This window comes from Enoplosus armatus, chromosome 22 (genome assembly GCF_043641665.1).
Source record: "Enoplosus armatus isolate fEnoArm2 chromosome 22, fEnoArm2.hap1, whole genome shotgun sequence".
NCBI classification, from domain to species: Eukaryota; Metazoa; Chordata; class Actinopteri; order Centrarchiformes; family Enoplosidae; genus Enoplosus; species Enoplosus armatus.
In genome coordinates, this window is record NC_092201.1 from 4,028,370 (window position 1) to 4,056,318 (window position 27,949).

At 40.5% G+C, this 27,949-nt stretch overlaps 2 protein-coding genes across 6 annotated transcripts; one reads left to right on the forward strand and one right to left on the reverse strand.

The window, feature by feature from the left end:
* Positions 1-567: 567 nt before the first annotated feature.
* Positions 568-1,464, forward strand: tnnt2c (troponin T2c, cardiac). Of its 3 annotated transcripts, none has more exons than XM_070928695.1 (2): positions 568-651; positions 715-1,464. In XM_070928695.1, exons 1-2 carry the CDS (start codon positions 568-570, stop codon positions 1,462-1,464), a joined length of 834 nt encoding a protein of 277 aa, XP_070784796.1. The 3 variants fall into 3 exon arrangements, with proteins under 3 accessions (XP_070784796.1, XP_070784797.1, XP_070784795.1); XM_070928696.1 differs by having other exon boundaries at positions 568-606; positions 682-1,464; XM_070928694.1 differs by having other exon boundaries at positions 568-1,464.
* Positions 1,465-17,322: 15,858 nt separating this feature from the next.
* syt10 (synaptotagmin X) lies at positions 17,323-27,133 on the reverse strand. 3 transcript variants are annotated; one of them, XM_070928761.1, is made up of 7 exons: positions 26,932-27,133; positions 25,852-26,248; positions 22,851-23,412; positions 20,169-20,289; positions 19,706-19,877; positions 19,440-19,569; positions 17,323-17,394 (listed from the first exon to the last, which is right to left on the reverse strand). In XM_070928761.1, exons 1-7 carry the CDS (start codon positions 27,131-27,133, stop codon positions 17,323-17,325), a joined length of 1,656 nt encoding a protein of 551 aa, XP_070784862.1. The 3 variants fall into 3 exon arrangements, with proteins under 3 accessions (XP_070784862.1, XP_070784861.1, XP_070784863.1); XM_070928760.1 differs by having other exon boundaries at positions 17,323-17,401; positions 19,420-19,569; XM_070928762.1 differs by having other exon boundaries at positions 26,947-27,106.
* Between the last annotated feature and the right edge of the window lie 816 nt (positions 27,134-27,949).

The window sequence follows — 27,949 nt, forward strand, 5'->3', positions numbered from 1 at the left end:
CACGGTGGCTTATACACTATCATGATGGATTTGCGAGTCCCCCAAATTGCATACGTTGTGAAATATCCATAGATTAGATGAGTTGTACATTTTTCTATATTTCTTCTTCCACATCTCTTGTCAGCGCCAGAGGCTCAGTAGGTGTTTAAGAATATGGATGTTATTTGTTCTGGATGGCAGTATGTTGTGTTGCTTTGTGGGACTGGAAAGCACAAGTATGTGTGTGCATCTGTTGTGTATCTGAAATAGTCTCTCATCTTGTCCTTACAAAGGAATGAGGAGCGCTACGGGGTTAGGGTTGAGAGCAGGGGGGTCTATAGGGGATAAGTGGGGGTGTGTGTGGTTGACAAGACTTGGTGAGGAGAAAATAGACTATTCCATCTGTCTCAAAATCCGCCCTGCTGCTGACCTACACTCAGGAGACTTTGCTCAGCCTGCGGTCACATGGTAAAGGCGAGTCCTTAAAAACCCCCTAGCTGCTCGCCCGAGACCCCAGTCATCACTTGTGTGCAAGACACCAGCTGGTCTTGGTGTTTCTCTTCCCTAGAAAGCCTCCGAGGTACCATCATGTCAGACACAGAGGAAATTGTGGAGGAGTACGAACAGGAGGAGGAAGGAGAGGAGTACGAACAGGAGGAGGACGGAGAGGAGGTGAATGAGGAGGAAGAGGAGGAGGTGAATGAGGAGGAAGAAGAAGTTGAAGAAGAGGAAAAGGAGCAGAGTGACGATGAAGCAGAGAAGAAAGAAGAGCATGCAGAGGAGAATGAGCACGAGGAGGAGTCCAAACCGCGGCCTAAGACAACTTATGTGCCCAATATTGCTCCTCCAAAGCTCCCTGATGGTGAGAAGGTGGACTTTGACGACCTGCACCGCAAGAGAGTCGAAAAGGATTTCAACGACCTCCAGACCTTGATCGAGTCTCATTTCTCCACCCGCCAGAAAGAGGAGGAAGAGCTGGTCGCGCTGCGAAACCGCATTGAACGGCGTCGATCCGACAGAGCGGAGCAACAGCGTGTCCGCACCGAGCAGGAGCGCGAACGCCAAGCACGTTTGGCAGAGGAGAGGGCGAGGCGCGAGGAGGAGGCGGCCAAACTGCGCGCTGAGGAGGAGGCGAAGAAGAAGAAGATATTCACCAACAAGTCCTTTGGCGGCTACCTGCAGAAGGTGGACCAGAAGAAGGGGAAGAAGCTGACAGCACGAGAGGAGAAGAAGAAGGCCCTGATGGACCGCCGGAAGCCACTCAACATCGACCACCTGAACCAGGAGAAGCTGGCAGAGAAGGTGCAGGACCTCTGGCAGTGGCTCCACCAGCTGCACGCAGAGAAGTTTGAGCTGGCTGAAAAGCTCAAGAGGCAGAAGTACGACATCTACGTGCTACGAAACCGAGTCAGCGACCACCAGAGGGGCTCCAAAGCATCCAAGACCTCACGCGGGGCCAAGGGCAAGTCTGGCTCCTGGAAGTGAGGCCCGCTCGCAAGTTGTTTCTGGACTATTTGGCTCCTATTTCCAACTTGTATCATAAAAGTTGTGTGGATTTGAGTGGGAACTTTGTGGGTGGGGAACCGGGACTGAAGTAAAAGAAGTTAATCAAGCCATAACATTTTGAATGATGTATAGATATCTGATTGCTCTACCTTGATGCTGGTATTCACCTGTTCATCTGTTCACAAGCTGCGGTTGAAGACTGTATTAAACCTGATTGAATGCGTGGTGGTGTTACTTTCACTACTCCACTAGATATATGCTTCATGGTTGTTTTATCCTTGCATACCAACAGTATTTTCACCTGTACAGTTGTTAAGGATCCGTGTCCACGACCTTTTTCCCTTAGATATTCTAACATTTGTTATCAAGGGTTTAAAAGTCTTCAAATCAGGACACGTTTTAATATCTTTTAGAGTCAAGTGACATTGTTTTCATTATTGAAAAATGCAGTTCACTCTGCTGTTACCTTTTTACCCAAGACACCTCTTGAAAGATGTCACTGTTTTTTGAAAAAGGTGCCTCTCAAGGCAGAAGTGTGTTTTTTTTGTTGTAATACTTAATTGAATGACTGGTCATTTTGGCAGTTTGGGTGGGGTTGTGTTAAGATCTAACAGGTGTTGCACAGCTGACTTTTTAAGGAGCTAATTTAGTCTCTGAGGCTCAGGACTAGCAGTGTAGGTCGGCAGTGCTTTTAGTGAAAAGACCCAACTGTTGACTGAGGGGTCAAGCCCACGACCCTGAGAGTCTGCAGAGTGGAAGCAGCCGTACAGAGGGGTGTTTGATGTCTTAAAGGCGTTTAACTGCAATCAACAAAACCCAGTTCTTCAAAACTCTTAATTTACTTTTCTCATCCTTTTGCAAAAAGCTATTTACGCACTCGTCCGCACAAACAGAACAGATTTAAAAGAGAAATTGCCACTGATTGGCAAAATAATTCAAAACAAACTTCCTAGTTTTGTTTCTATACGGTCTCTGTTTTCATTAATCAAGTCAGGATTCTGTAGCAAATGATAGTTCACAATAAATGCTAGTAAACACAATTTAGAAGGATTTTGTTTATCTAATGAACGTTAACATCAAATCTTCAATTTGATCAATATGTGTTGGCAGTATTTTCCCCACATCCTCACCAGTTTTATCACAATTTCTTTAATATGTTTTATCAAATATTTCATGTTTCTAAAACCATTCTGAACAACTATCATACATTTAGCATCAAAATTATCTTAATCTGTACATCAAAACAACATTTAAACTTAATTAAAATGCAAAAATGCCATAAAAATAACAGTATGTGTTTTGAAATTGTATAAATCTACATTTGTATATGTAGATTTAATCCAGTTTGATCACTGAAAGGTCGAAAACCACACTGCAATGATCTGAATTGTCTATTGTAGTCCTAAAATATCATCCTGCTTTAGGTCAAATGACAGCCAAAGTGTTCAGTAGTGAAGTATTATCTCCACTAGGTGGCACTAGAGCGCCAGTTTGAAGCCAACTGCTTTTAATACACACACTTGGAAAATGTGCGTTACACAACTAAATGTTTTTAATTTTTAATTAATTCAGTTATACAGTTAACTCAGGCAGCCAAGTTTACACCAGTCATGGGTTTATATTTAATTTGAAACCAACTGTAAAGCTTTTAAAAAACTGAAAACTTGAGTCGGTACAGACCTCTTGTCTTGGTCCATGCAGTTATCCCATTGCATACGTTCAATCAGACTTTTTCACCAGACCTTTACCAATGATTAGTCAGTGAACTGCAGTGAAACGTACATTAGAGCGAGGTACAGGAACATTTCTCTCCCCTGCAGTTTTTGATTGTCACTCAGGCTTGGACTGTGAATGCCTTACCGCTGTTTTGCTCTCATGGCTGTGACAAGCCATTAAAGCCTTCCAGACACGGCAGTATGCCAACAGGTTACCAAGGAGACTGGGAGAGGCCTGAGATCAGGTCGTTATACCTCCACTCCAGCCTCAACACACCCACTCGTACATACACCCTGTCTCTTCAGCTCAAAGGTGTGGGGTCTGTAATGATGATGTTGTGACAAATGCCTGACTTGACAGCGTCGGGACACACCGGTACATCAGTCGACTACCAATGTCACACCAGGGAACAAAATGTTCCCAAAACTCTGCCGCTGAAGTGAATTTGATAACAAGTTGTTGCTGGATGGTGATTCGGTTTATCTACACCTGTTACTGCTCGGTTGGGAGGGATCCCATTTAGGTTTGATCGAAAGCATGCACTTTATGGTGATGCACATGGAGTAGAAACTGTCCTCTCATATTAAAAAAAGGCTGTGTGTGTGTGTGTGTGTGTGTGTGTGTGTGTGTGCGTATCAGGAACAGCAGCTGCAGGCACATCAGGGGGGCGCTGTCTGCTCATTAGTACCCAGCAGAGACTAGAGGATAATGTAAGCGCTGCTTGACTGACTGTTCCTGGGTCACCCTTTCAGTTCTGACCAGGAGCGTATTATGTGCTTCTGTTATCCATAGGATATTAATATTTTATATTAATTGTCAACGCTGTTTTCCCATTTAGCCATAAATATTTTGAAGATGTAAACACAGGGCAAATATGCTGTATGTGTACATGAGTTTCTGTCACATCCGAAACTGTATTTGTGCAATTTTTGAAAATCACAACTGTTTCAAGGTTTTTCTATATCAACAATGGTTCAAATGAGTAATGTGAAGTCATTGTGTTGCGTATGGCGATGCTGCTTAAAATGATCACCTAACTCTGGAGTTATAGTGAGCCTTGTAGCCTCTTTTAGTTCATTGTTCAGTAGTTTTATAGCCTGCAAATTCCAACCCTGTTTGCAGCAGCAGCAGCAGCTGTTTTCAGGCTAAATTCTCCGCTGCTACCTACCCAGCACCAATAAAACAGACAGATAATTTTAGCAACTAGCTGATGAAGGCATCTAGTAGCCAAAGAGCCAGATATTTTCCTCAGAAGTTGGTGCAAGAAAAAGCTTCAAGTAGAACAAAATTAGTATTTACATTAATCAGGTGTTAGAATACGTTATAAGTACTGCTTTAATGTTGTTTATCATAATTCCTTCATTCCTTTTTATTAATTGTTAGTGAGTTAGGCTGAAAAAGATTGTATACGTTTTTAAGATCAACTTGATTCATAGAGATCATAGAGACCGACTTTATTCTACTGTTCAACAGGTGGAAATATCTCACTGCTTTTGCTTTTTCATGTTTTCATGTCTAAACGTGGATCATCACTTCTTTGTATCACAGAAGAAGATTTCAAGGAGAGAAGAAAATAACTGGCAATTGACTCCTTGTAGGTTTCTGTCTTCTGTGGTTTGATTAGTTGATTCTCACACGATGGAGACATGATTATAAAAATAGTTAATGTAAAGATATGAATACATAGAAGGTAAACAACAGCTGGTCGAGCCGACTGCCTGCATATAAATGTAGCCGTGGAGGAACAAAACAATACAAGTGATGGCCTTCTTAATTCAGTCGTAATGTCTAAATTTCCCACGTCTGCGTGCCTCAGTGTGTATTTAACTCCACAGTATCCAGCAAAATGGCTGTCATGAGCCTGTGTGATGTAGTCGCTCAAGGTTCCTATTAATTATTTAGGATATTCTTTAATGAGAACCAAATTAGATTATGCCTGTTGGTAAGCACCACGAGAGATAAAAACACATTTTCAGACTCATTCACTCTGTTTCGTGATACAGCAAACTCCTGTGAGCTTCAGGGTTATTAAGTTTTAAACATTTCTGTTTCATCTTGTTGTGGTGCTTTTTACATCCAGTGACAGCAAAGAGAAATGTCTGTTTTATGATATCATGGTAAAAATATAACAAAGTAACAGCAATAGCTCGTCACATTATCCCAGCTTTCAGACAGACAGTGGGGTGCCGTTTTGAAATAGTTCACTCGTCAATCAAGTCTTTTTTTCCGGGGCTTGAACAACAAATTAAGACGTCATCCAAAGAAGAGAGGTCCTATAAGATTAAAGCACACAGTCCTCTAGAAATGCTCTAACATTTGACATTTGGGATCAGTGGTGGAAAGAATTACATTTACTCAAGTACTCTACTGAAGTACAATTTGGAGTACTTGAGTATTTCCATTTGGTGCTTTGATGATGACTACATTTACTTGACAGCTGTTGTTACATTACGATTTCACTTAGAAAATATACAATGATATTATAGAATACAACCCATTGTTAAAGATTAAACTAAGGCTGCAACTAATGAATATTGTCATTATGGATTAGTCTATTGATCATTCTTTTAATTGATTGTTTAGTCTTTAAAAAACAATACAAAATGTCCATCACAGTTTCCCAGAGTTCAAGGTGACGTCCCTCAAAAGTATAATATAATAATAATAATAATAATAATATAGTAATATAATATATTTACTGTAAATAATAATAACTACAACCAGGAAAAAATTAAATACTTTTACTTTTGATACTGTAAACCTGCAATAACTGATTTTTTGGTCAGTGGAAACAAATTATTAACACAACATTGACATTTTATCAACTTTTAAGTTGATGTGATGAACTTGTTAGCAAACAGTTGCTTATTTACACATCCAGCAGCTGTGTCAGGACATTGTCATTCATTTGGCGTCGTGTTTCTGGTCACCTGTTGAATGTAAGTGCAATATTCACTCTCCTTTTAGCTCTACTTTTGGTTTCTACCAACTCCTGAGGGAAATATCTGGCTCTTTGGCTGCTAAATGCTCCACAGTGTTCAGCAGCTAACTGTGTCTGTCTGCTGTTTGGTGAGGCAGGTAGTGTACAGAGGGTTTTCAGGGCTTTTTCTCCACTGAAAACAGCTGCCTGCTGTGGCTGTAAACGACACTATGAGAGCCGTGAGAGGAAAACAAGTAAGCTAAACAATGAGCTGAAACTCGATATAAAGCTCCATAAAGTGGAGGGGAGCTGCAGATTCAGGGGATGAGCCTCTGTAGGTCCATCACTACGAGCAAGCCCTTTCACATTGTCCTGTTATATGTTATTATAAAGATATTGATTATAGCCGCTTTAAATATATTTTATCGTTAATACTTCTGTACTTTTATAGTGTGGTATTGCTACTTTTTCTTTAGGATCTGAATACTTCTTCTACCAGTGGCTGGACTTAAATTGGCACATAAATCACTTCAGCAAACTGAAGTAGTGCCTGTTATATTATTAATTTGGCAGAGAATTGGGTACTCAAGTAATAATCATGATTTAATCCAAGAGCAGATTTTTTTGCCACGCTGCACCTTATTAAATGAATTAGTGAGTTCACGGGTTAAGTTAGATATAAAAACATAACCTTGTTTTACCTTTCTGGCAGGTGGTTTCTTTAAGGCAAACACACACATGCACGCAGAATGCCAGCGGGGAAACTAGCTTAGAGAAATGCTTGCGCTCCAGCTCTCTGGATGCCTTTAGCCAGTGGATAAATTAGCCTGCCCTAGAGACTGTGCCGTTTGGGCTTATCTCCAACCTCCTCCAAATTGAGGTGGGAGTTGGTGGTGGCCAGAGGTATAAAAAAGATGTAGCCTATCCGACAGGGCATTAATCTCCGCACCTCCTCAGCATCCTGCAAGTTTTCGAGTCCTGATCCCTCCGGCCATATAAAGATTTGATGTTGCCATGCATCCTATCAGCACCTCATTGCAGCCCTTTGAGAGTTACTTCATGAGTACATAGCTTTAATGTCTGTCTATGCTGGAATGTAGCTATCCGTCTGTTATATAGTCTAAATGAGAATAGTGACAGAGGATTGTTAACTACTTCCCAGACCCTCTTAAGTGACATATCAAGTTGCTTAATCCGAAGATGTTTTCTGTGCTCTGATCACTGCTGCTGCTTAATTAAAAATATTTGTTTTGCTGTTTTATGACAAATTGAAATGATTACACTCTGTTTTTCTCTCTTTTTCACCAGAGATTGTTTGGTTTTAGAGCTCCACACTAGTTAAAGAGCCTTTATAAATGTTCATTAACATAAACGTTCATGAGCCGATACACTCATTGGCAGATAGTTTTATTGGCTCCACCCTTTCCCTTGACTATCTAAAAAAAGATCAATATCTTCACTTTAATTCACTTTACTTTATTGTCCCCAAGAGACACTCGCCTTACAACAGATATTAAAATAAAATACATAATATACAGTTGTAATTAAATGTAGAAATGCTCCAGGTTTTTATTCAATGCGGCTGAAGCCTTCCTCTCTAGGTTAAAAACTGTACTTTTCCTCTGGTGGGTGATTTTGACTGACTGTAATGCACTTGGCTTTGAGCAGTACCTGTTGCTCAAAGATGACATGCAGATAAAATCGTTCACCCACATTTTACTTGCTTTTCAATGTTTTGCAACCTTTTTTTGTACATTTAAAGTTTTGAACCAAGAGATTAAAGAAAAACAGATGCTGATTTAATGACTGGCTTATTCATTTATTTCTTTACATTTAAAACATTCAGACTTCACAGAAAAGCCTTTTTACAGACTGACTCAGTATTGGCATCAGAATTTTGGTACTTCTACGACTAAATATTTTGTTAGGTACTTAACAAATGTGCACAGTTCAAATCATGGGTTTCCAACTTTTTTTCCTTGTGCATATCTATAAGTTTCATTACAAAGAGACCTTCCTCCACTCATATTTGTTGTCAGATTGTTTAATTTGAATCATTTTTATGCTCCTGAAAGGGTAAACCTACAGTATGTCACAGTAGAGAAGCTAAGATTAGAGAAAAGTCCTAAGAAATATTAGTTTAATCAGGATTTAGGCTTTTTTAGTAACCCGGCTATCATCCTGTGACTCCTCGTAGGGGTTGGAAAGGTTAGAAATCACATGATCTCCTCAGAATATAAACCGTATTCAGACCCCCAAAAATACTGAATTTCATTATTTTTCAAACCAAGGGGCAGGTCAGAGCGGGTTCTTTTGGCGAAGACGTGAAGAGCACCAGCTTCATGCTTTAACAGCACACTTAAATGCAAATATACAATAATGCCATAACACCTCCTGTCGAAAGATGAATCACTAAAGAAAGTTGATGCTTTTAGATCATGCTCCTGTTTGTGTTTGCGCTCATGCTCATCTAAAGAGTGGGAAATGCAGATGTATTGGACTTGTAGGACTCCTGTAGAATACACAGGGCCTCAGAGTGAGTCATGTCGAGGGAGTGAGTGTGTTGCTCTTGTTTCGTCATGTATCGCAGGGGAACACTATAAATACTGTGTAAACCCATGCAGTTACCCAACAGCTTCCTGGCGGCGGCGCCCACGATCACATTGTAAGGACGCAGGTCAAAACTATGAGTCACCACTGGAGTGTAGGAGCTCAGGCTGTTCATTCATGGAAAAATAACTCAAATACAATACAGACATCACACATCTGCTAGCTGCTGTTAGCACAGAGACGGGGGATCACTGTGGATGTCATGATGTGACGTATTCACAAGAGCTCTGGGGCTAATTGTGTTTTAGAATCAACACTATGCCAGACTTTATATGGAGTTGTTAGAGAGTTATATATATCACGTTTCTGAATGGACAAGCAACTCTTTGTCAAGAACGGTTGAAATTCACTCATGATACGTGGTGGCTTTGACTGAAAGTACATACTCTACATACTGTTTCAAGCAAATTTGATTTATTAACTCCACTCTTAATTTGTTGGTTGTGAAGGCTATATGGCTCTGAAGTGGGATTTTGGAGTGTTTTGTTAGTCCAGTGAGTAATCCAGTGATTATTCAATGTGGTAATCTCTCGTCACTCAGGTTTGTTAGCAGCATGTCTTTTGCCATGAAATGTGGTACTATTACGTTTCCCACAGGATCAATTATTAAAATAACAGCCACCACTCTTCTGGGAAGGCTTTCCACAATATTTTGGAGTGTGTTTGTGGGAATTTGTGATCATTCAGCCAAATTTTGTGAGGTCAGGCACTGACGTTCGGAGGAGAAGGCCTATCTTGCAATCTGCGTTCTAATTCCTCCCAAAGGTTTTCAGTGGGGTTGAGGTCAGACCTCTGTGCAGGCCAATCAAGTTCCTCCACAGCAAACTCGTCTAACCACGTCCCTATGAAGTAGAGGTGGAGGAGTCGGCATGAATCACCCGAGGGACGTCAAAGGGCCTTCCCCAAACTGTTTTGGGGAAGTGCCCAATTGGCTAAAATGTTATCCTGTAACATTAAGAAGACCCTTCACTGGAACTAAGGGGCCTACCACAAACCACCTACCATGTTTAGAGTCACTGAGCTCTTTACAACCCTTTCTGAATTCTAAATGTTGGTCTGTGGAGATTTCATGTGCTGGACGTTATGCACCTGTTAGCAGTGGGTGTGGCTGAAACACCTGGACTCAAGAATTAGTCGGGGTGTCTAATGACCTTTAGTGTACCTGCAAAACTAACAACATTCTCATCAGCTGATCTTTGTGTCATGCGTTAATTAGCTAACATTAGCATGCTAACACACAGAACTAAGACAATGAGCATGGTAAACATCAGCATGTTAACATTGTCATTATTAACCACTGCCTTTTTTTGCATTCACTTCCCACGACTGCCAAAAAAATCAAAAACAGACTTTGGACCTCAGCTTTTATGTAGTTTTCTTTACAGTGAGAATTAGACACAGAGCTGCAAACACGGTGTAGTAACGGTGTAGTCTATTTTTGATATTACAATTCTAACTTGTGGAGCATTGTGAGTTCGGGATTGTGTCTGCATTGTCTGTTATGTCAGTGATTAAACTTGAAGAATAGTCCACCTGAAGACAATATTTCTGTGTTTTTGTCTGCCTGAACTGACAGTTTGTTCCTGTGTAGTCAGTGGAAGAGATCTGACGTCTGTATCTGTATTTGTGTGTCCTGCTGGAAAATGTTTCCCTGTATGTCCCGGCCCACCTGTTTCATTTGGACATCAGATGTGTCCGTGTTATGAATCGGCTAACTGCTGGATGAGCCATACCTGTGACGGAATGAGCGCCATCTGATGAACGGCTGCATTTAGATTCAAGCTCACATCCTCCGCTGTGTCCTATCTGTCTCTCGGGTGATTCATGCCGACTCCTCCACCTCTACTCATCATGTAAATCAGCAAAGCAGCTGGAGTGGTCTGATCTCGCAGACCCTTCTCCTCCCAACCTGCTATTATCACGTCTTCCCGCCACTGTGACGTTGCTGATGATAGTACCGCTGCTCACACCTGTTGTAGCCCATGATGTCTTAATTACCACCCTCAGACTAATTTTGAAACAGGGTTTAATAGAAGTCTGAGTCAGAGGGTATCAGAAACAAGCGGAGCAGCAGGGACAATCTCACAGGAGAGAAAATCTTTAATGGGCCTCAAAAAGCTTCTCTGGCAGTGTGAGAATGCTCACTGGGATTAATGTTTGTACAGTCAAAACATTTGGATGGTGAAGCATCTGAGTGTGATGACACATGATGAACATTTCTTTGACCATTCTTAAAATCTAACCATTAGTTATTTGTTTGCTTTTAGTTTTTGTACTGTTCACATAATCACATAGATTACATGTTAATGTTTTATGTTAAAACTGTAGAAACTACAGAAAAACTTCTGTAGTTCCTCCTAAACTATGAAGAAATAGCCATTTCAAATAGTGCATTTTGGCAAGAAATATCCACTAATGATAGCGGCAGAAACTAAAGATTACACTGATAAGAAAACTAACAATATAATCTGCATCTTAAATCAATTCACCTTTGGATTCTGGGTCAATTTTGGATGAATTAAGAAACCACGACACAGTGTTGCACTGATTCGAGGGTAATTAAGTTAGTTGAAATAATTAAAACTGGCAGCCATAACATCAATTTATAGGATTGTAAATCCTTCCATGTTTCTATGTTTAGAATATATGAGGATATCAATAAAATAAATAATTAAAATGGGATTACAGAATAGGGGAAAATCACGTCCTCGCACTTCGCAATCCTTTGTGTCAATCTGTTTCTGTCTCTATTCTCCTTAACCTTTTTTTTCTTTTACTATATTAAAATGTATTAATTACAACACTCGTGCTTCAGGGGCATCCTGAATGCTGCAATTAAAACATTCACACTTTTAGGGTTCAAAAGTTCCACTGCCGGTCCAAATATGAATCCACGTCATGGTTATTCATGAGTTGGACGTTTCTGTCAAGACAAATCAATTGAAGGAAGAGGAGTAATGAGAGAGGATTCCTGCGCTCTTACCCATGGGGTAAAACATCTATTTATAGCCCCCTACATCAATACGTTCCCCTTCCGTGTCACCTCTGTCTAATGCCTTATAAAACAAGCTTTGCAACCTTTCATCTCCTCTCTGCTACAGATGGTGATGGCTGATTCCAGCAGCGGCACTCAACACTTAACAGCTCCTGACGCTTTAAGTTTTGTTCTCTTGATATTTTAAATGCTTGAACACGTTGTACTCACTATTATTTAAACAAGATGCTCGCTGGGTGTTTTATTCTGAAGATTACAGATGACGACTTCAAGAGAAAAGACAAGTATGCAACTGGAGACATATTCAACCTTGAATTCTTCAGCCACAGCTGAACATCCTGAAACACCTGACGAAATCAAATAAGATCAAATAACCCCTCCAGGCAAAACCCAACCTCTCAACTCAGTCACCCTCCATACCAAGGCAAGAGAGGACTGTTAATGTCAGCTCAGCGTCGAGATGTAAACGAGCTTCTGATCATTAATCAACCACGAGGCTGCGTCTGACTCGCCACAGATGTTCCAGGATGTCGGGGGATTTACATTCACTCCATGAAGATGACCTATCGAGACAGTATTTCAGAAAGCTTCATCTCTCTGGAGAATTGAAAATTTGCATGTGTCTTTGTATTCATGCTTTCCATGACTGCGGTGGAATCCTATCTAATACTATAATCATACATAATTTGCATATTTGCTGGAAATCTTTAACATCATAAATTTCATATTTGAATTATGTAATCCAGCTCCTACCAGAGGCATGAACACTTGCCCGAGAGCCATGACTTTTTTTTTATGGAGAAACATGAGGCCATAAAATCTGCCGTTAGGCTGTAATGGGTGGTGGCATTACATAACTGTCTGTCCATTTACCCCTTTAACTGTAATTGTTCTTAGAATAGAACCAGCCCCACTACCTCGCCATTAATGAGTTGACCTCTGACCCTCTGTACCCAACTCGGCATGAAAAACCTCGAGCTTTAATAAGTCAGACCTGTCTGTGCACATCGATATCTTCAGATGTGAATTGTCACTGTCTGAGAAATGTGTTAAATACAGGCATGCATAATACCAGACAGATAAGATAACATGACTTAATTAATATTTAAGAACAAATCTGATATGCAGAGTATTGAATATTTTTGATTAAATGAAATGGAGAAATTAGGGTTTTATCATGCTGGCATCACTGAGGCTCTTTGATAAGCTAGTGATGGCTAATTAAAGGTCTTACAAGGTGCCATTAACCAAATCACGATATGTCTTCTTCAAAGAGCAGAATTTGAAAGAAGCTCGCTTCTTTATTTTACATCTTCTGTGTTGACAGTTTGTAACAGGGATGGATAATTTCCCCCAAATAATGACTAATCCTGCAGGTGCATTGTTGACGCTAGTCACGAGGCCAGTCCAATCTCCTCCTAAGTCTTCTTAGTGCAGTGGTGTTAAATACCCAGCTCAAATAAGCATTCAGGAAACGACAAGGCTTTAATCATATGCATCACCACATGGAGCTATTAGGCCTTTCCAACTAAGGATACAACTCCACTCTAAATATGGGTTTAGCGTTCAGTGAGTGGGCAGCTTTCATTGCCAGGGAAACTAATGCAACATCCCTCTTTTGTCTGTTTCTATCTAATATTGCGGATCAAAAGGAAGTTGTGCTGCGTGTCACGCTGCACGAGAGATCAAAATGTTCTCTTCATGTTTCACCATCAAACGGATGGAGGATGAGAAAGAGGGAACCATCTATTTGACTAGCTTTGTTTATTTTTTCTTAAGGGTCTTAAAAGCATTTCACAAACTCAGTGGAGTGGTTATCTAACATCTAACATATTTGCGTTAGCAGTGGTTGAACGAGGCATCCTACTTGTAATGGCTATAAAATAAAACACTGGAAAAAGCCAAGAAGAAATGTTCTTTATACTATTTAATGCCACACTGTAGACTCTTAAAGAATCAAAGTCGCTTTTGATATATAAGTGAAGTCTTGCTCTCCGCTCCAGTGAAAGGGAAAAGTTATTCTAATTATTGTCTTGACAGCATGTTGAGAAGCCACCAACAATAGACTGCGTCAGGCAACACTCAAAGAAAAAAGCAGCACAAGAAAAACCTAGTATGTGTGACAACTATTATTAAACTGACTGTAGTGATTGACAGTGTGTGTGTGTGTGTGTGTGTGTGTGTGTGTGTGTGTGTGTGTGACTTCTGTCCACTACTTAGGAGACTGGTGTTCAGCAAGGGGACACACTGTTATCACTCACAGACTGAATGTGAAGTGAATTTTCACCTCGCTTTATTTGTACTATTTTGACCGCTGGAGTGGGGCTAGCTAACAACACACTCACGCTGTGTGTGTGTGTGTGTGTGTGTGTGTGTGTGTGTGTGTGTGTGTGTGCTGTTATATGTGTGATATTAGTTGTGGCCAATTTGTGTTTTTCTGTCATTTCCTCTAGACCCTGTGCATGTTTCTCCTGTGTTTGTTTATCTTGCTCTTGGAGCGGCGGTACACAGCTTTGAGATAAATTTGCCGCAGTTGAATTAGGTTCGGTCGGGGGAGCAAATGCGTCCAGCGATGACAAGCTCGTACACGAGTAGATATCCCTGTAGGTTGGAATTTGGACAGAAAACCCAATGAACATGTTTCAGTCCTAAAGTTAGAGAAGCTAATGGAACAAAGGCTAGCAGGGAAAACTTAATGTAGAATATACTAAGTTTATAGCAAAGGTGCATGCTGTTATTAAACATGAATTAAACCTTCCCAGACAAAGACAGAGACGCTGTGACTCTTCGTTTTTTATTTATTTTGTTAAAATACATATGAAACAGATACAATAAATCATATTCCAAATGTTTACTTTAAATTGTTACAAAAGTTATCACAAACTGTACACATCATGACAGTAGTTGCAGTTGTTCTTGCTCAATATAGATTCAACCAATATGCAAACAGTTACATCTCAAAGCTCTAAACTCCTAAACATGGAATAACTTGATAAGTTGGCTTCACTGGGTCTCCAGTTTGACTAATTGTTCACAAATATTACAGAACGTGAATAAATTTCACTCAATTACAAGTCTGAGCTGTTCAAATTATCACCAAACAATAGAAATACATTGTGATGTCTCTATTTCCATAAGTTTTTACGACAACTTCTTAAATTTCACTTTTCAATATGTACAAACAGTGCCATGGACAAGAATATATACAAATGTAAACACAAAGTTTGAAATTTGAAATACTATAACATGTTCATTTCTTACATTTTCCTTCAATAGGTGTGTTTTTAAAGTGGTTAGAGGCATGCTACAAGAAAAAATATTTCTTTTTAATATTAAGGACAGCGTGGGTGGGGGTGGGGGGGGGGGGGGGGTAAAAGCATCATTATATGCATGTGCAAGTTAGATAACAGTACATAGCCTTTTTCTATTTGCTATGTTGGATTCTTATTAGTTTCTTATTACTCACATATAAGGAGAAGCTGAGTCAATGTTCTGTGTTAGATCCATTGAACTGAATTTCATATGGCTTAATGAAAAAAAATATACATAACATTTGCAAATTTTTGTGTCCTTTTTTTATGGATTATAATTCCCTGAATTTGTAACTGGTGAGGAAAAGTTGTTTTGGTTAAATTGAGATTCTCCGCCCCCCATTAGTTACTGTTGCTATGCCTGTCAAGCTTTCCATTTTCACACGGCACATCATGCAGTTTACAATGACAATGGTGGCAGATTTACTCCACTCGAAATACGCAGTCATTTTCTAAACAGTCTGTCTTTTATTTCAGACAGAAGTTGACAAAAGCAGCCTCTCATTTCTAGCTGGTGACCTTCAAATTCATCTGACATCTGGCGCTAGCAGATTTTATCAGCTGTAGCTAGCTAACTAATTAAGCTAACGTTAGCTTCGTGACTTGGTTTGTGTCAAACTGACTTGTTTTAAACTGAATGAACCTGATGGCTACATACATGATATTGTGCTAAAAGACGCATGTCCCAGGCAAAAACTCAGCATCCTCACCAGATGATGATCCTAGTATTATGAGTATGATATGGAAAAATGTACGATCAGACTATTTCATTGTAACATAACCCTGTTTAGCTGTTTAGTTTACATACCTGTACTTGGAGAAGCGAGACAGATTACATTAGATTTATACTTCACTGTTTTTCAAACTGTATGTTTGACTTTTAACTTTACGAGAGAAAAGGTTTTTAGGACGAGGACTTTGTAATGTGTTTGGCGAATGTAACTCTATCTCAGATAACAGGTTTGGCTGGGGTAGGTGAAACTTCCCCAGATCCAATTCGGCAGGAAAGTAACCACCAAGTTGGAAATACTGTGCAGTCGATGTGCTAATTGCTAGACATGCTAATGTTTGCAGCTTAAGTTAGAGCAGATAAACACACTGTTTAATCCATTCCTTACATGTTTGGTCTTGTATTTTCCATTTTGGAGAGGGTTAAAAAGAAGAAACCAAAGCTTGACAGGCCTGCTGTGCCTAGTTATGATTGCTAAGCTATGATTGGACACTATTTACTCCATATATTTAGCACAGCATTCTTAATGAATGCAGATCATCCATTTTCCTTTTTACAACCAATTTGTAAAGTAGAATGTGGAGCTGAAATATCAACCAACGTACCGTTGTTCATTAGCGTTGCTTCACTTATTTCAACATGAGGGGTGTTTGCATTGTAAACAACAGTTTGATTATATTTATTAAAGTTATAGAGGATTAGTCTCACTAATTTCTATATGTCTCAATTCAATTCGCAATTATGTTCTGAATTCGATCTGGTGTGTACAAAAATAAATATATTTAATGTCTTGCCAGGTGTTTGGAAACAAATTTATTGAAAGTTATTTCAAAGACACTTTGATTTGACTGTTGTTTGACTCTCTGTACATGTTTGCTACATTTGTCTGCTACAGTTTCTCTAAATCTGAGAGCCCTGTTGACTTTTCTAATATCTGCAAGTAACAACAGCTGGTTAATGGCCGGTTTTACTGTGAGTTGTCACTGATGAATTTTCAGAGAGATTTACCCAGCCCTTGTGGATGCTCGATTACCTGCATTCTTCTACCAAAACCTGGATCAAAACTCACTGGATTTATTGACTGTTTTTTTATCAAGCAAATGTTTTCATGGCATTGAGCAGCGTAGCCCTTTAACTTTGTGGCATTTCAAAGTAAAATGCTAACTCACTAAAGAGCTCTTGGGCCAGAAAAAATATTGAAAAGGTTGATACAGCTTGCAGTGAGGCCTACCATTCATGTGGTCTGTGTAACTGTTTGGCAAATACAGCCTTTCTGAGAATTTCAAAGCAGATGTATGAAAAACAAACTCTTGAGTGACAGTGAGCGCTGTGCATAGCCAGCTCTGTAGAGCACTTTAAGAACTGGAGTTTAAATGAATGAATAAAAACAATTTCAACACACACACACACACACCTTGTTTTTATAAACATATAAGAAAAAATGTCAAAATGAATCCAATTTTCATACAACATGCTCACAAGAGACCCGTAGGCAACACAACTAACCAAACGTCTGTTTCTCACAGAGGTGATGTTATCGTTCTACCTGTGATCATCAAGGTGTCTGTGGAGGTTTGGGCGAAGGACACGAACCTTGACTCTCAAAGCTTGCTGCTCTTCCAGGCCACTGCAAGGTAAAATATCACAAAACACAGCACATTATAGAGGCGTTGCTGTCCTTTTGTGGTAACTAAGCAGGTTATTACTCTAGTACTCAGGATGTACTGTGATCATAGGCAATAGGTAATAAGTCACATTAAACAGGAGAGCCAGATCATCACACAGGGGATGCAGCAAGAAAATAAAACTATATCGTGATTATATTTCTTTTACTTTATTTGACAAAGTCTGGCATGCATTTGCACATCATCCACATCGGTTGTAGCCTTTTTAACCTTTTTTTTTTTATCTCAGACAAGTTTAACTCTGCATTTGATTTGTATGCCATCAATCAATATGTGGTCTTAAAGTCTGTGTGCAGTCTTAAAGATATGGCACACAAAATCTACCCTTTGAGGATGAATCCCACGCCCCCTGTAGGCGTGAACGTTGGCTGTAAAAGGTTTTGCTTCTTTCAGGAGCGCAGTGGCTGGAGCCAGCTTTGGTTCAAGGCGGTTACAACGGATTCCAGCATTGTGCACAATGGGTAAAAAGATAAAAGTAGGATAAGACAGCTTTGATTCCCAAGTGGGATTTTCACCTTCACAAACTTACGAAACTATCAAAACATTGTTAGACACCTGTGAAACCACTCCTACAGCAAAATCCTCCTCTCTGTATGCATTTTGAACCTCACACACCACCCTATTGAATTTGTGAGCTGACCTTCCATTGGTGCCCTGTCCTAGCTGTTTCATTGGCTGTACCTGGAGTGTTGTTGTAGGATTACTTATGGTGCTTCCTGCCTGTTATTTATAATGTTACTATTGTATGTAATGCATGTTTTACAACACAAAGTATCCCCGAGAATAGATACAAGAATAATAAACACAATTCAAGTTGACTGTTTCCATCTCCTTATGCAATGAGTGTTTATTACAGGACAATGTTTTGACAATAGCTACATAGGACATGCCTTTCTCGGTCTTTGCCTGTGATCACAGTTTTTACCAAAGCATATAAAGTAGTTTTACCACTGAAAATGGGTAATCACCTGTATTTTCCTATTCGTCAGATGGGGAGTGGGTGTGGCAAAAGAGGAAGAAACATTGATAACATGTAAAATGTGAAATTACATTAACAGGGGGGAGACAGTTAGCCTCTGTCAAAAAGAAATGAAACGCCTTCTAGCAACTGTAAAACTGTCTTACAGTAGTTACACATGGTATCTTATTGGCTAGCAAACTAGACGCCAAAGCATCCAAGAGTCAGCTGGGTTTTGTCTACAGCTTCTCTATGAGGGCATGACTTCTGAGATGCCGTGTTGGTCCAGAAAAAGCTCCATTGTGTAAAGTAACTGCTCATTAAACCACTATTTATCTGTTTTTAATTTCTATGTGAGTAAAAGACACACATGCATCATGTAAGCAAGACAGTAATGGAGTACCAAGGCTAGCTGTTTCCCCCGCAAAACACATTTTCTATCTCTTTATTGAACGCACAGAGATGAAATTAATGTCGATCTTCTCATCGGACTTTCGGCAAGATGGCTAATAAACCTCCAGAATAATACCCATACATTTTAGAAAGAGTAGATGGGACTAAAATAATTTTTACCCGGATTTGTATGTCCCCATGTATCAAAAGTTGAAGAGTAAAAGTTGCAGATCAGCCAGGGTCCCTCAAAACCTATAAATACTTTTAAAAAGTAAATGGTAACTGTGAAAGAATGTTTGCAAATGGCTTTACATTTCTGCATTATTTATATGTTTTTTCATAAAATGTTCCAGTGTTTTCTAATATTCAAAATAAATACAGGTTACATTGCTGGATTTTGTTGTTTAAATAAGAAAACCGAAGAGCAAAAATAATGTAATCTCCATGAAGGAAATGAGGGAAGAAGGTCAACTAGACAGAGCTGGGATCACCTGACGTGTTGTTGCCTTGCACTGCAAAGCACAGCATCTGCTCTGGTCATTGTTGCATTCAGGAGCTTCTAGAAAGCTCTGTAAATATGACTTCTTTGAGACTTGGGGAAAACAGAGTCTGGGATAAAAAAAAAAGTGTCTGTACCTCTCCCAGAGCGTGCCAGTGTGTGATGGGCTTCCGCGGGTAAGCCAACATCTCGTTCCAGTGATCCCGTCCAAGACCCTCAGCATCTGGTCCGGTGCGACACACACCAATCACCTCATTGTGTCCAACCCTGTTAGCAGTAAAGCACACACTAGTTTGAACGGTCAGTTTCTGTGAACGTTTTTCTCATCTGTGAACTGTGTTGTCTTGTAGTTAGCACTTTAGCACGTACTGTATACACAGCATCTAGTGCCTGTTTGACTCACCGATCATAATCCATCACCATGATGGACAGACTGACTTGTTCCACGTTCTCCGGGGGAATGTCAAAGATGATGGCCTCGTTGTACGCTGGATTAAGTGTGCTTTTCTTGGTGGTTGTTTTTCGCTTCTTTAACCTCCGTCCATCACATATCAGGTAAACCTTCACATAAGGGTCTGGGAGACATGTTTACTGTCATTTAACAATTTATTCATTTGTATACATGGTGGAATTTTAGTTAAATGGGATGAGGGGATGATGGGCAAAGGGAAAAGCTTGTATAAAATACAAACTAAGACGTATATTGCCCTATTCTGACAGAACTTACGCAATAATTTGTTCTCACTGGCCCCCCTTACACATTTCCATTTTAAGTGGCCACCTGCTGTGTCGTTTCAGCTAAGTTTGATTTATGGCTCAGCTTGTGCTTTTGATGTGAGCCACATCTTATTTGCTATTGGGTATACCTGAAGAGCCTGTGATGTCCATGGCTTTGAGGTTTCTGCATTTGATGACTGTTAGGGTCATTCTCCCTGCTGTGGGGAGGTAGCACAACGAGTACATGATCTCTCCCAGGTCAACGCTCTCCTGGAGGACAAAAAAATAAAGATAACAGAATGTGTTTCGTCCATTTCAAATGCACATTCTGTGAATCACAATACCAAAGCAAAGGTCAGTAACAGGTCAGTAAATAAAAAAAGGTCTTCTTATTATTTGTAGCTCTTCTCTCAACTGCCAGCTGTAGGTCACTATTTTCTTAATATTTGTAATGAATTATTTGAATTTTGGGATAAGTAGGAATTCTCCTCCCCTTCCACTATCTGCGTGTTACCATTTTGCAAGGGCACCGTCGCTCCATCCTGGGTTTAGCGCCGCCCAAGACGAATGTGATTTGTTTTGCTCAACCTATTATCATTGAGGGGTAGGGGAAAAATGCTCTGGCTTGTTTGTATTTAGACCTTTCTCTGAAGTGTGGAGATAGGTCTATGCCAGACTAAGGGATGGCAATGTTGGTTGGTTCACGACTTTAGTCCAAACAGAAATAGCTCAACAACTATGGGATGGTTTGCCATGGAATTTTGTACAGACATTCATGGTCACCAGAGGATGAATCATACTTAGTTTGATAATCCCCTGAATTTTCCTCTAGTGCCACCATGAGGCTGACATTTTTGGTATTTAGAGAAATATTTCGATAAATCTGCCATGAAATTTGGTTCATGTTCTCCTCAGGATAATTTGGAATAACTTTGATGGTCCCCTGACTGAATACATCTGGGGCCACCATCATGTCAAAATTTCCATTTGTCCAAAACGTTGGTTTTTGACCAAATACCTGCAAACCTAATGACATTCCCATCAGCCTCAGCTTGTGTTTTGTGCTAATTTGCAAATGTTAGCATGTTAACATGCTCAACTAAGATGTTGAACAATGTAAGCATTAAACCTGCCAAACATCAACATGTTAACATTGTCATTGTGAGTATGTTAGCATTTAGCTCAAAGCACCACTGGGTCTATAAGTACAGCCTCACAGAGCTGCTAGCATGGATGTTGACTCTTAGTTACATTTTTGATAAGCGTCATTTAGTCAGCTCAGCTTGTTTAAGTCTTTGTTGCTAGCTAGCAAAACAAATATTAGTGTGTCTATTAAAACTAGGAAGTACTCGTACTCATACTAGACACTGTATTTGTTAGAGATTTGTTTACAACAGCACAGTTCGTCAGAAGGCGACACATGTAGGAACAAATGTAATTAAAGGCACATCGCTGCAGTCACATGGGGACCAAGGTAGCTGTATTTGCTTCAGGTAGTCATCAAGAAAGCTGACAATGGCAGAGTGGCTAGCATGTCATGAGTTGACTATACATTTCTATTCTAGTAATGTAGAAAACTTCATATTAGCTTCAAACACACTTTGGATGCACAGTTGAGGGCAAAGAAGAAATTATAGCAGCAAAACGACACGATATATCTTGCCACCGGATCAACATTGGGTTTTTGTTTGAGAATTGAAAAGCAATGCTGCGTTGGCTGCTTTTCTCACAAATTGAGCAGTTTTATCTGAGACTACTTTTTCTGGTTTGTGGCAGTAGTGTTCATATTATTGTAATCTATATAAATACAGAAGCACATGAATTTATAAATTGTGACTGTAAATATCAATAAAATGTATCACTGAATAGAAAGATGATTTTCCAGTCAAATCAGTGGTGGAATTGTCCACTTCTGCCCACAAACTTTTGGAAATGCTACATATACCAAAAAAAGCTCTCTTTCTCACACACACACTTTAAGAGTGACACATCCAACACCTTAATCTCCTGTAAGTCCACAAAGTAACTGAAGCTGCCCTCCGGTGTATCTTCACAGGAGGAAGTTTTCCGGTTAATCTATGGCCTGCAGTTACTGTATAAGAGGTAAATATAATCTTCAGACTGGACTGCACAAGCAAGGCTAAGGAGCGGCTCAAATTATACTCAACTGGCATATTTAACATACAAGACACTACGAATGATCACAGTGTTACAAACTGAATATATAGTTCTTTTGTTGCTATTAATACAGCTTACAGAAGCTAATGTGAACCTGAAAACAATGTCTCAGTGTTTATCACAATGAAAACATTCATAAATAAAGCAGAGGTTCTTGAGTAAACTGTGATGAAGTGTTAACGGAGTGAAATGCATTCTGTGATAAATTACCATAAAGAGTTTCTACAGTGCTTTATAACTGTACACCCTGTTTGTGTAAATATTTTAAAGTTTGAGAACAGTGTTGCTGACAACAACAAAAAGTTCATATATCTTGTGATCTCATCATTTTATTTTGTTGCTATATTTACATCAGTAGAATACCCAGCAGTTTCTTGAAAATGTGTGTGGGAGTTTGGCTGATGAAATGCATTTCCCAAAGCATTTTAATTATGCGATGTGTTCCACCTGCCACTTTTGGAGAATGTCATTGATGAATTCAGGCTCTTAGAAGTGATTCAGTGCAATACTTCATTGTTAACCTACAAACGGTTCCCATTAACTTTATTTTTAACTCAGTGATAACACAGAAGTCTGGTGCAGCGTTTCCTACATGGCAACAATGTCCGCCTACGTGAGGATTTGGCAGTGTGTTAGTGTGAACGCCAACTCACCGTAGTCGCTGCATGAATATCCTTCCACACTACAGCCTCCCTGGAAAGATCAGAGAGTTCAAAGAGGTTGTCCACCACCACCTCGCCAATCATATCGTGGCTGGTGAAGCGGTCAAAGTCGTAGACGCTGAAGTGCAGCTTGCGGTTGCAAATCTCATCATACGCCACGGGGAAAGAGAAGGTCTCGTCAAACGTGGGGTTCAGATTCTTGCGATGGACTCGCGTCTGGAACTTCTTCTTCCTCTCCGGTAGCAGGTAGATCTTCACGTACGGGTCGGAGGTGCCCGTGAAGTCTTTGGCAGGCAGGTCCAAGGCCTTGAGGATTCTCACTACCAAAGCTTGCTCCTCGTAGTCATAACACAGTGAGAAGCTGAGCTTTCCGCAAGTCTCCACGGGCTCTTTGGCCTCATCCTCTGAGTCCACAGATTTCTGCTTGTAGAGTTCAGGTTTTATTCTTCCAATGCTCACGGTAGAGGACTGGCGGAGAGGCGCTGTGTCCATGCTGAAGTCAACGCTGGTGACATTCATCTGACGAGGCAGGTGGCGCCGGAATGAATTGTGCCTGTTGAAAAGGGTAAAGGGCATTTGGTAAATGTCTCAAGTGTCAGTGTTATGCATGAGTGGCTTTGTTATGATGGGCGCTAATGGTTTGTCAGGAGAGAACTATATGATGCATAGTAATGTGGTGCTCATGGAACATGTTTTGACATATTACAGTCTGGTAGAAAAGTCTAGTACAGAAGCATTAATATTCACTGAGCAACCACCTGATATTCACCTGAGATGCAGTAGCAGAGGCCTAAAGTGGCTGTAGCTCCCTCTATGGGTGTATGCCAAGACAACACTTACCAGTAATGAATCTGAAGCATATATTTCAATGTGCTTGATGCACGTTGGCAAGTAATAGCTTAAAGTGCTCACAATGACCTAGCCAATCATATGATAAACATGTGTTGTCCCTTTGAGCCGGGTAAAGTGGCTTAATTTGCCTAAAAACAAGACCCCATAACCTTGAATTTGTAGACAACCTAAGAACACATTGAACATACTGCTCTTTCTGGCTGAACGCAGCTGGTTTTGCCCTGAAAGAAGTACCAGACAATAAAATCACCAGTGGCCAAACTGAAAGGTTTTCTTCATTTTGGTCACCAGTGACCACAGTTTTTAGAAAATGAAAACACATCTCCAGCATTCACATTTAAGCTCTTATACAAATTACCTTGAATGCTGCAAATTTCTGTGAGGCTTACATCTTTCGAGAAAACCACAGCTGTGATTGACTCGGCAATCTTGTCACCTAGCAACTGGCCCTCCTCCCTTCTGACAGTAAGACAATCGCAGTAATCTGACAGTCATGGCACAAATGGTATGGCACGGGAAGCACGTCTGAAAATGAAATGCTACACTCAAGTATTGTAAACAACATAGAAGAGCCAGTACAAACCTTAAAGGGAATGAAAAAATGGCCTGATATACAACCACAACACACTGAATACTAACTGGAATAATAGTAACTATTAGCCTTTACACCTCATGTTTTGCGGTTGTCTTGTTGACTTTTAATCCTCTTTAAACCATAACAAACACTCAATCCACTGGGGATTACACCAAATCCACTACTAACACCAGAGATAAACCCCCCAATCTATTGCTTTCTATTCCATTTTTGTTTTTCCGATAATGTCATCATGAACATGAAGTTGGAGGTTCAGTGACATCGTTTCCTGTCCTCTTCTCATTCCTAAAATTCAGAAAGTTACAACACACACACTTTTGTTATGGATTATGTAGACAGATAAAATCATGCTAGGACTTACGAACATCATGTCCCTACTGTGTACTTTCAACGCAGGGCCAACATCTCTTGGCTGTCCATGATTTAGAGCTGAAATGGTTAGTTAAAGTAACTATTTTGATAATCAGATAAGTCATATTTGTTGATTGCCAAATATTTGCTGGTTCCAGCTTCTCAAATGTGCAGATCTTCTGCTTTTCCTCGTCTTACATTTTAGTAAACTAAATATTTTGGGTGTTTCAACTGCCTGAACTGACTTTCTGACATTTTATACACCAAACGATTAATCGCTAAAGAAAATAATCATTAATTGCAGCCCAATCACTGGCTTAATTGGCCTGTTGGTAGATACAGCTCGTAGAATATCACTAGAAAGACCATCATTTATTTCAAACAGTCAGTACTTGATAAAATAATCAGTGAAAATCAGGAATCACTGTCAAAAGAGTAGGTGGAAGGATTGAGACAGTAGGCGTTGTAATCTTTAACATGGCCTTTCTGCCTCCCTGGTGGGTGTATAATTCATGAAGACCTTGGTCTCCATATAATTTAATTAACGAGCCTAACGACAAAGCAAAGCAATTGTCAATGAAGGCTTCCTCTGAGAAACTGAGCACAGCTGCCTGGTGCGTCTCACCAGAAACCAACCGTCCACCATGACAGCTCCCACCCCACAGCAGTGCTAATTCTGGACGTTGTAGTTTAAACACAGTGCTGGGAAACAAAGAGAAGCAAGAGCTGGTTGTTTAATTACTGGGGTTGCTTCCCGCCATTATCATAGCAGCTTGACTCGCATGTACAAGAGATTATAGGGTTCGAACTGAGGCAAAGAGACATACTGCAGCCCTGGCTGATGAGCCTGCAGGAGGAGACTTTTTTTTATTTCTGGTCAGACAGAGCAAGAGACACACAATTCAACATGTGCAACAGCGTTTCAAGGTCACCGCCTAGTCCCTGATGCTCTACATGACACGTGCCAAACCACCTCAAGGACAGTGGCCACACTGTCACAAACTGTCAGGGCAGTTTTTGCATTGTGGAGGCTTCACTTTTGCAGCATGGGTGGGGGTGGGGTTAAAATATGCTGCCATTGTACTGTAATTGTGAGCACTAGATACATGTGTAAAAATAGATTGTCATCATAATGTCCTGAATGCAGAGGCAGACAGGGAGGGGTTGTGACTGCAGTGGGTTCATGTAGGGTACCTGGAGGAGGAGGTTGGCTCAGTGGTCTGCCTCTGAATCTTAGCCTGCTGGCTGAGCTTCTCCCTCAGGGCTGTTTGCACCTCGGCGGGGATGTCCGGAGACGTCTGGCTGATCTTCATGGCCGCCTCCAGGAGCTTGACGGTGCTCCGTCCACCGTTCACCTTCACTTCCAGCGGGTACTTCTTCTCCACCTCCGCCACTTTGCACTCGGTGACCGGCGGGGAGTTGGGTGGAGGCGCCTCGGGGAAACCCACATGGAGGCCATTTTCGGCGTGGGCTGACAGAGCCTTGCTCCTCCAAATGGGCCAGCACAGCTTCCAAAAGACAAAGAGAGAGACTACCAACAGGGCGAGGCCACAGAAACCCACGACCACAGCAAGGAGACTAATAGAGATGTCTACATGTAACCATGGAGAGACCAATAGAGGAAGACAGACACATAAAGAGGAAAGGAGAAGCAAGCGAGGGACAAAATATGACAGACAAACATGCAAGGGAGAAAGAGAAAAAGGGAGAAAAAGCAAGCTGTAAGAAAGAGGGGGCAGCATATGCACCTGTTTCATAAAGCAGGACAATATAAAGTCATAAAACCTCATGTTCAGTGACTGAAGAGGGAAAAAAATAATTTGGTCTCCCGTCTGCTCCTGACATGTCCTGTTCTTATTGATATTCAAATGCAAAGTTTGCTTAACGCAGCCTGTACATGCAGCTTTTTAATCAAACTGACACTGAATAAATTCCCCAGATTGCAAAGTGGAAAAATGGAAAGAAAGACAATGGAAAGGCAGGATAATCATTTCCTCTCAGATGGCCACCTCAGTCTAGTCTCCACCTGTTGCTGCTTCATCAGTCTGGACTGAGCTGCAGCAAGATGCGTAACAGGTAGAGAAACACTTCCACAACAGTTCAACACGATCAAATGCAGGAAACTGAGTGGTGTGATAAAGTTTGAACAAGTGAGAGCTGGTGTTCAGTTTCTCCAAACGCTACAACTACTCGTTCTCTGTCTTTCAAGGGAACAAACGAAAGTGATTCATTGAGGGAATTGGGGAAAGAAAATAAAGACTTTATTCCATTTACCTGCGTGTCCTTTACCTGGTATGGTGCTCTCCAGAGGAAATATATCCGAACATTTCTCCCGGTCTACGTGTCCCGTGAGACAAAGTTCCGTAACGATTTGGAGAGCCCTTTGGCACAAGGTGATGCTGTCCTCCCTCCGGACACTCATGTCTCTCCTGTTAAGCCATTGCACGCCGGAGGAGCCAGGAGGGAGGCGGTTCATTTGGGCACCTTTTTATGCGCCGCAGAGTGCAGCCTGTCCGCGGGAGACAGCAGGGAGGCACGCTGCGTCCTGATCCATATCCAGCGCGCAACGAGGAGCGACTGGCCAGACGCGCTCGCTGCGTTGGAATAACAGGCGGCGGGGTGCTGGAGTCCAACCCTCGCCACGTCCAATAGCAATGCGCATCAGTTTGCTAGTGAGTCCAGTCCTTTGGAGCCAGTAACGGGATTATTTTCTCTAGTAACGACTAGAGTTCCCCGTGAGGGACTGTGTGTCCCCGCCTTTCATCCAACACATGCTGGTTTATAGACTCATATGAACATATGATAGTTATACATTAAACTATTCAACAGTATATAGTAGTATATGGTATAAGTAATATTATATAAGTTATTAACATTAGTTCCACCTCCACCAGCTGTAACATTAGAATTCTGCTTGTGTTAATGTTTCAGTCATAATTCAATTAAAAGTCAAATTTAGATAATTTTGCTATTATAACACTCATTTGTTACATTTGACTGCCCAATGAGTACTTTTACTTTTAATGCTTTAAGTACATTTTACTGATAATACTTTTGTACTGTCAAATCTTGATTGTAAGACTTTTACTTGAGTATTTTTACATGGTATTGCTACTTTTAGTGAAGTAAAATATATCAGTACACCACCACTGGTGTCTGTATGTAGTACACACACTATATACGGTATAACACTGCTTTACATTGTATATTGTCATAGATTTGTATGTATATGTATTATTCATCAAGTGCAGCTGTAACGTGTCTAAATGACCAATTATTCATAGTATGAAAG

Bases quoted from the DNA above. Each gene is read 5' to 3' on its own strand.
- tnnt2c (XM_070928694.1), top strand. From the start codon at position 568: ATGTCAGACACAGAGGAAATTGTGGAGGAGTACGAACAGGAGGAGGAA.
- syt10 (XM_070928760.1), bottom strand. From the start codon at position 27,133: ATGAACCGCCTCCCTCCTGGCTCCTCCGGCGTGCAATGGCTTAACAGG. The intron at 19,878-20,168 runs GTATACCCAATA...CATGTCTCCCAG, and splicing joins GGACATCACAGGCTCTTCAG to ACCCTTATGTGAAGGTTTAC. The intron at 19,570-19,705 runs GTGAGTCAAACA...TACTGCTAACAG, and splicing joins ATGGTGATGGATTATGATCG to GGTTGGACACAATGAGGTGA.